Source organism: Hakea prostrata, chromosome 4 (assembly GCF_041222555.1).
Source record: "Hakea prostrata isolate BN-2017 chromosome 4, UWA_Hpros_2, whole genome shotgun sequence".
NCBI lineage: Eukaryota > Viridiplantae > Streptophyta > Magnoliopsida > Proteales > Proteaceae > Hakea > Hakea prostrata.
In genome coordinates this window covers 9,903,762-9,912,861 of record NC_142603.1, presented here as the reverse complement: position 1 = coordinate 9,912,861, position 9,100 = coordinate 9,903,762, and the positions used below count along the sequence as shown (strand labels likewise).

General features: G+C 37.1%; 1 protein-coding gene across 1 annotated transcript; it reads left to right on the top strand.

The window, feature by feature from the left end:
* Window positions 1-3,480: 3,480 nt before the first annotated feature.
* LOC149017730 (Leucine carboxyl methyltransferase) lies at window positions 3,481-5,559 on the top strand. Its single transcript, XM_089152054.1, has 2 exons — window positions 3,481-4,248; window positions 4,919-5,559. Exons 1-2 carry the CDS (start codon window positions 3,861-3,863, stop codon window positions 5,545-5,547), a joined length of 1,017 nt encoding a protein of 338 aa, XP_089008180.1. The 5' UTR covers window positions 3,481-3,860; the 3' UTR covers window positions 5,548-5,559.
* Window positions 5,560-9,100: the final 3,541 nt, after the last annotated feature.

The window sequence follows — 9,100 nt, the reverse complement described above, 5'->3', positions numbered from 1 at the left end:
AATAACTACAAGACATGTTAACTTCCTATCACCATCTTTCCTTGTTATACCTGGGAAAATCACATGAGTCATGTTTAGCACCTAGAATCACCATTGCAATCACAATCAAAACTAGCTAACCCAGCTATTAATTCACTCCCTGAATTAGGTTACACCCAGAAATAGGACTTACCTCTTCTTGCCCTGAAACTTCCAAAGCATATCAACTTCTATAATTCAAGGGTATGGAGTATACAACTCAAATGCATAAAAAAGATCCCACATCCCAGTATTGAACATTATTTATCTTTAATAAGTGAGAATGAGAAAAGTTGAAACAGAAGTCATCTTAGATAATTGCTTGAGTTTCATAAAGTGGTTACAAGACCAACTAGTAAGAAAACAGCTTAAACTTCGGCACTGGATAGGAATGAGTGGGTCCTTGAATCATGGCCTACGGAAGTCCCACTTAGCAAATGAAATCTGAAATTAGAAGCCCAAGTAGATCCCTTCTGAGGTCTATAAATATCTTGTACGAAAAAAGTGATATAATTCAGATTGAAAGAACTACAAAAATTAGAGACAGACCTAAGATAATCTTAAAGGCTTTGTTTTTAGCAAATATGACAATGAGTAGTTCTTATTCTTCTCTCCCTCCTCTTGTTGTTTTATATCTCCTTCTGTCTCGAGAATCTACTGTCCTTTTGCTTTTATTTTATGAATTTATTTTGTAAATTTGGGTGGTTTAGGATCAAATAAAACCAACGGTTATATTTTGTAAATTTATAAAATATTAAGGAATTTAATGTAAAATAAAAAGTTGTATATATATATGTATCCTTGTCAATTTATTCAACACCGTTGTATTGGTTTCTATACACGTGGCATAAAATTCTACGCGTACAGGGCTGCAAGCACGTGGATATTCCTATTAAGTGAATCTAATTATTATCAATGATGTGTGTGATAAATATTTTTTAAAAAATTAATATAATTGCTAAAATACCCTTAGGCTTTTTAAAAAAAAAAATAAATTAAAAAAAAACCCTAGTCTTCAGTGCCGATGCATTTGAAATGTCCACGTGCTCTCCTTATTGAGCCCACACATAAAAGAAAATGCATCCCAATGGCTCTTACGTGTCCACGATATTCGGATACACTTCCAAGTCTAGATTGTCTAGAGCAAATCTAGACCGTTGAATAAACATTTCACTCAACAGTCCAAATTTTCTATGAACTCCAAAATAGATCTGGGTCTTTGACTACTGGGAGCAATGTTGCTCCCAAGCAAAATCACGTACATCCAATGCCTTAGTAAAAATAAACATCAGTTTTTTTTTTTTTTTTAGTAAACAGCAGCACTTCATTCAGATAACTAAAAAAAGTGCAAACACATCTGCATGAGTACATAAAGTTCGAAACGAACCAAGAAGAGAAAAAAGACCAAACTATCGTACTTGTAATAGACAAGGATCAACCAAGAATAAAGGTTAAGTTAATCCCAAAATGGATCACGTCCACAAAACTTTTAAAAATGGTAACCACAAACATCAGTTACAAATGTACTGTTAATGTCTTCATTTTTTTTGGTATAAAAGTGACTAAAACACGAGGATACAAACTTTTCAAATTGTCAAATACAAAGGCCAAGAGAGGAAGAGTGGAGGATAAGAAAAAACAAAGAACATTGATTAGCCGATCTGCCATTTTTCAAATAGATGACCTACCATTTGACAAATTAAAGTTTTGTTCTGACACACCAGAACAATCTTAATCAAATCTGTTGTCAGTTCTATTCTCACCTAATAGACCTATTAATTTTCGTTGTCTATTTGCAACTACCATTTGTTCCTTCCTTGATAAAACTATCAATTTCTTTTTCTTTTCATTTTTTCATTAATGAGAATAAAAAAAAAATTTAATGATCAATTTTGGAAAACTTCCTACTTATTTCATGGTAGTCAGCTCATAAACTATAATTAAGAAATTTCATAATGTCTTTTTTTTTTGAACATAAATTTGGAACCAAATAATCTTTATTTATATATATATATATATATTATAAATAATAATGAAAATTTTTATCTATTATATCCATGAGTTAAAGATTGTACTCCTGTCACACCTTTGCATTATACATTTAAAAAAGAATCTACAAACATTTATGATTTATTTTATTAATATTTAAAAGTAAATCCACCTCAAAAAAATATGGTGAGAAAATGTAACAAAGCACATCCCACTCATAAAGGCATGTATTCTGTTTTCTACACATTTTGGTAATTCAATAAATTCCAAGATATCAATATTTCTATTTTTTTTGGATATGAGGTTCATTACACGCACCACGATTACAAATCCGGATCATCACCCTTGACGGGGTGTGCTTCTCGACGGGTTTACCACCACAAATTTAGTGGGACTCACCGGTAAAAAATTAAAAAACCCTCTCATCACCCAACCGTGACGGGTAACTGATCCGGACTCTCACGATTACACTTCAATATTTCTAATTTTTTTTTCCAATCACTGTTACCACGCTCTGTGGACCGTCAGATAATGTTCTTCTCCCTTTTCCCTTTTCCTGGGCAGATAAGACAATAAATTAGTCACAACATAGTAGGGTTAAAGCTCTCAAACTTTGGGAACCCACCAATGTCCCCATAAAGAACAACCAACTAGCACGAGACGATGTGCATACATCATCTTTTTGTTTTACTTCTATCGTTGGTCATCCACATTTCTCAAGCAATAGTAGCCAGGAATTCCTGATCCTCTTCTTATGTGGAAGACTATTGATCTAGAAACACAGCCTTAAATAAAAATGTTGACCTTGCTTAAGTCAACTGTTAAGCGACACAGCTTGAGTTGTCAGATAGAGATTTCATTGAGCTAAATCTCAATCTGACGGTTCAGAACCGTTAATGACACTGATTCGAAACAAAATTCTAAAATACAGGATTGGTAGAGTGGCAAGATCCATAATTCTTAGTGGAGAGGACATGGATTCGACCCTTGCAGACAAATCTCCCTCTGATGATGTATTCAATGTTGGCTTGGATGAACATCAGACACCCAAAAAAAATTCTAAAAATGATGAGGTCCTAAGTTTGCTAGTAGCAGCTTTTTAGTTTATCCTTTAACCAATGCAAGATTTGTTGAGTGATAAGATCCATACTTCTCAATATCTTCTAAGGGCAAAATTCAAACTTCTTCTTAATTCCACCGATGGCCCAGATAAGGGCAGCGTTTTTTTAATGAGCAAAGCAAACCTGAAGAATTTTATTAAGTCCCATCCATTTCCCTCTGGTGAAGGAGACATGTCCATCAGTCACATCTAAAGGCTCAGATTAAATTAAAATAATAAAAAAATTCTATGTTCTAAATCTTACCTCAACCTTTCGATGTCACTGATAAACATATGTTATTCATCGAGAAGAAAATGATCATCCATTTCAAATCCACAAACGTAATGGGAACGAAAAGTCTCATGACCCTCTTTGTTGGTTTTGTTGTCTCCTCTCCTTTTTTTTCTTTTTTCTTCTCTCTCTCTTGCACTTTCAGTTGATAAGGATTAAGAGATTGATAGGTGACATTTCAGACAGTCACAACGGACGTGGATCACCTAACAGCTTCTCCTTACCATCGCGGCAGAGAGCTTGGATACGTTAGTGGGTTTTTGAAACGTTGGTTGTGTGTGGTTCTCTTTTCCTTATCCCCTTCTACTTATCCTCTCCCTTTTCTCCACAGAATCCCTTCTCTGCTATTTTTCTTATTGCATGACAGTGGGGATACAAAGCATTGCATGCTCATTCTTGGCTTCTTTGCTTTCTCTGGAGCCTTTTTAAGAATTTTTGTTGCAATTTGAATTCCCCTGGAACATGTCTGTAAAAGAGAATAGACAACCACAGGAAGGGGACTCGGCATGGCCAGAGTTGCAGCTCTCAAGCTTGCTGTTGTCTGATACAGTAAGAGCAATTCACGCAACCATTAACAATGAGTGGGATTCACTCCAGCGCACTGCGTGCCAGACTGCGGCAGGAAGAGCCTTGTGGAAGCATGTGATCCATGATCCACTTGCAGAGGTACTGGCTGGGGAAGCATACCTGAAGAGTTTTCATGAGAAGATAACAAGAGACCGCCTGAACAATGCTCGCGAAGTTTCCGGAGTCATTCTTGCAGTCCGAACCCTCTGGTTTGATTCAAAGCTCGAAGCAGCTCTCAACTCTTTTAATGGTGGAGAGTCCCAGGTTGTTCTACTTGGTGCAGGTTTGTAATTGCTCTGTTATATCCTGTCAACTGCATTCTACCATTTGAGAACCCAGCACTAGTATGTCTTGTATTCAGAATTAACGAGGCCCAACTAGAGTCAGGTTCCCCATGTAGCTTTTTCACTTCATGGCTAGATCTCTCACCTGCGTTTCAAGTTGGTTCAGAAAACAGAGTATAAGTGCTAAGCAACAAATTCTTCCATATAATTGTCATCCCATCTACTTTTGGCCTATACACGGATTAAATGATCAAAACTACACTAAAGGGAAAACAATTCTATGATCTTCACCCAAATGAATGCAAATCAATGATGACAACACTGTAAGGTTCAAAGCAACATGAACTGTCAATCAAATTTTAGAATTTTTGAGTTCTGGACTCCAACAATAAGCCAGTTCAGAGATGAAATCTATTCAATTAGTTCATCATTTTAGACCTGAAGCCATCTTAAAATCAGAATAGTCAACCCCGGTATTAGGGGAGTCCACATGAATATGCCTTGCATCCCACAGATCCAAATTATAACCAAGTTGTCTCCCAGAAGGTTATTGGGATTTGGAAATTCCATTATTATGCTCACACAGTCTCAAACAAAGCCCACCTGGAACTTTTTATCCAGAATGAATGATGCAGGTTTCAAAATTTGATTCGAGGTTCTTTGTTGTAGGAATGGATGCCAGGGCATACCGCTTGAGCTGCTTGAATGGAAGCAATGTTTTTGAGGTTGATTTCCCTGAGCTGCTGCACATAAAGGCCACTCTTCTGCAAGCGGCAACGTGGTCCACCAATGAACATGAACAACTAAAGGTGATGGCTAAATCCATAACCAGAGTGCCTGCTGACATCAGGGACGATAACTGGCTTGAGAAGCTTCAACATTCTGGTTTCATGCCTGAAAGGAATACAGTGTGGCTTCTAGAAGGGATCCTTTATTACCTGTCCCACCACCATGCCATGCAGGTACTGAAAACCATAGCAGCCAACTGCACCTTGACTGACACAGTCCTCCTCGCTGATTTCATGAATAAGTCCTCAACCACAATCTCCGAATCAACCTACCACTTCTATAGTGACTGGCCTGATCATCTTTTGCCATCTCTTGGATTTTCTGATGTCAAACTTTCACAGATTGGAGACCCTGATGCCAATTTTGGCCTGTTGCATGATCCCCTAAATATATTCAACAAGATCCGCAGCCTGCCCAGGGCGGTACAAACCAACCCAGATGATGGAACACCATGTCACCGCCTCTACTTGGTGCAGGCCACGGGGTCACCCAACAATAGTACTTCATAGGAAGTCAATGAACTGATAACCATAGACACCCACACATGAGCTGATTCTTAAATGTAATTTTAGTCATTAGCAGTGTTATTTTGGCAATAGGAACACAAATGCAGCTTTAAGCTAGTGAAATATATATTATGCGAATGTTATGTTTTTTGGACCGGCTTTGCATGAGACATTTTTGCTTTCATTTCTCATGATAGAACCCCCCCCCCCACCCCCCAACAATGTTGTATTGTGTTACTTGCTCCCACCAGTTAAAAACACAGATTGATAAGCTACTAATAAGCCTGTGACCAGCATCTAGGCGTTACTAAGACAGATTTTAGCAACAAACCTCAGTGAACCTGCCAGTCAAACCCTTTCCATTTTGTACCCAGCCGACTCTGTTTATGCTATATTCTAATTTTCTTTAGGGGAAAAAATCATACACATCCATGGCTCTGACAAGTCATATCCAGACTAGGTATCACACCATAAAAGATTAGCATAATTTTGGTTAGGGACGTCCCTAACCCTGGCTTGACATACGGGTTGGTTCTGAAAGCTATGTGAGCTAGAAGGACTATTACCTGAAGAACATATATAAAATATGGCTGAAACTATTCTGTGATTTCAAAAAATAAATAAAAAATAAAAAAGAAAGATAGTCTTCTCTGAGATGTCACTGTTGATTGGCACTAATCCATCCGCCGACAGAGAGCCATTTATGATTGTGAAGAATATATACATCAGTTTCTTACGTTCCTTGTCAACAGTACATTTTGTAGATCTACACATCATCACTGTCGTAGTATAGAACAATGTTTTGCATTGTGGAATGAGATGCAATTGAAGGATATGATGAGATACAATACTGGAACATTGATACCACTATAAGCCATAACCTATCACATCTTCTCAATATATGCATATATCACTGAAGCAAGACACATAAACTCAACAATAGCATTACCATATAGAAAAATATAAAAGGGCAAATCAACCTTCATTCATGTAGTTTTACCCCCCCCCCCCCCTTCTGTATAATTATTCCCTTAACCCATTGCATGAAACTATAAGCCTTGCACAATTTAAGGACCAAAATCATAAAACAGTGCATTTAATAGAAATCCCGTTTTCTTTAATCAAATTAAGCAAAAACTGCACAGTTTCTTGGGGCATAAATTTTTGGAAAAGAAAACCTCAAAGATTCTAACTTAAATTGTATGACTAGTTTACTTCTATATCATATATTTAATAAACTATCTTCTTGGTCAATCATTAGGCATAATTTTACTAGTTTCCACAATAAAATTGACATTAATGATTTCCTTCATCTGTAATGATATTATTACCACACTGGAAAGAAGTAAGTCATACTACAGATGACACAAGTTAAAGGTTTAGTCATCATCCTACTTGGGGACCAGAAGAAAGGAAAGGGTTGAAATAAATTGAGACGATGCACTTTTTTGTTATTTAGATATTTCATTAGTTTCAAATTAAATCATTTACCAAAAGCAGTTTCCCAAGAGAACCTCCTAGAGAATAAAAAGAATTTGTACAAACACCACAGCAAGCAAGAAAGTTCAGTTTAAACTAGTGCTAAGGTTTGAATCATTCTTGTGACAAACCTTGATTTTAACAGCCAGTACCTCTAAAGAAGTAAAACAGATGGAAAACAAATGGAACAGAGGAGAGAGGGTGAACAAAATAGGAATAAATTTGAATCTATTACAAAGAACCTCTTCCGCAATTAAGCAACCAACTCTTAGAAGGAAACCTATTCAGAGTCTAATTACAACTGTACACTAACTAAAATAAATGATAAGTTGTTAGCTTAAGACTATCATTCAACTTAGATGTCTCTTATTCTCGAATAAACACTAAATCTCCCCCTTAAGATACAAAATTCACCTCATTCTCAAGCTGGAGAGTGTGCCCACAGTTACTAAAAGGCTCAGCTTGAAACAAACAAGAAAATATAAATAGCAGAACAGTCTTGAAAAAATGTAGCAGCTGCAGCCACTAAGGAGCATGGAAATTGGCAATACCATCTAAAGCACAACCAACATCAGCCAACAATAGCAGAGAAAAATCTTCCTTCGAATAAAGCCAGACTGCAACGTACAAAAAGGAGGCAAAAATTTCAACTGCAATCCAGAATATCATAACAAAAGGTCAACAACAACGTCATATGCCCTTTCTCAAGGAAAGCAAGTGATGATCTTCACAAAAAAGACAGATAAAGCTGCAACAGAGGCCATGCTGGACCACTGGTAAAAGAACTGCAGAGGTTGAAGTGAAGCACTAAACACTGTGTAGCATAGGATACTACAGATCACTGAAGTGCAATATAGGTTACCACGGGGACAACTGATAAAACACTTGCATAAGCTACTGGAAAACTGGAAAACAAATAAAGCAGCATAGGGTTATAAGGAACCACATAATACAACAGTAGGTCAATGGAAAGCACATAAGAGTATCTTGTTGTTGAAAACTACAACTATAACCATCTTCATTAAACAAAAAAAAAAAGAGCAAATTATGTAAGATAATAACAGTAATGATCTTCAAATATCAAATGATAGTACTAGTTCCGCCGCCCCTTCACATGTAACACTGCACATATACAAATAATGCAGGGGAGAAGACCAAAGAGTAACCCATTATCATATGGCAGCAATAAGCGGGATTGAAAAAATAACTATAGATCCCATAATCAAGAACAGATGCAACAGCACCAATAGCAGCAAAGGATCATATCAAAATAGATAAAGAACTCCAATATGAAAAGAACTTTTGACCAAGTCTAACAATCAATCAAAGAAATAAGACTGCAAAAATTGGTGGTAATTCAACAGCTGCTTAATATAAAGAATATGTTAAATAAGGTGGGCATTGGAGCAACAGTAAATGTACTCCATTGTGACCAAAGTGATGCATGAGTCTAGAAACAGCCTTTCTGCAAAAGCAAGGGCAAGGTTGTGTATAATATGACCCTTCCCAAACCCTGCAGTGGACACCCTCTGCATTTACATGTAACTAACTATATGGCAGACAAAAGAAGAATGTACAGGCAAAATTGCAAGTGAATCAACCGTTGGGGGGGGGGGGGGGGGAGAACTGCATTTAACCAAATATGAAAGGGTTAGATAAGAACAGCAGATATAAGTAATTAGGCCTTGTGAAGTTAGGGTACATTAGGAAGCAAAAATTAACTATGGGACCTAAGGAATAAAATGTGCAGGGGCAAACTGATGCCGCCTCAACTGAATTAAGGACGAAGTTTAGGGCCTCAAATTGAACCAGCTCTGCTTTAGGGTGTAGGTGTTCAAAGGGCAAAAGGGGTTCTATGGTTCTAGAATTCAGATGGGACTGGGTACTGGTTTGAGTGTAAAGGGGGCTGGGGAAGTACTTGATCCAAGTTTGGACCAATTTTAATGGCTGAATATCAACCCCTAACTTATAAGGCAGTTGAGAAGATTGGAGATGGCAGGTCAATGTGGTTTCAAGGGGATTCCGGAGCTGGCTTTTGGATTGAATGTTAACACTCTAGGGGGGCTGATATCTTCAA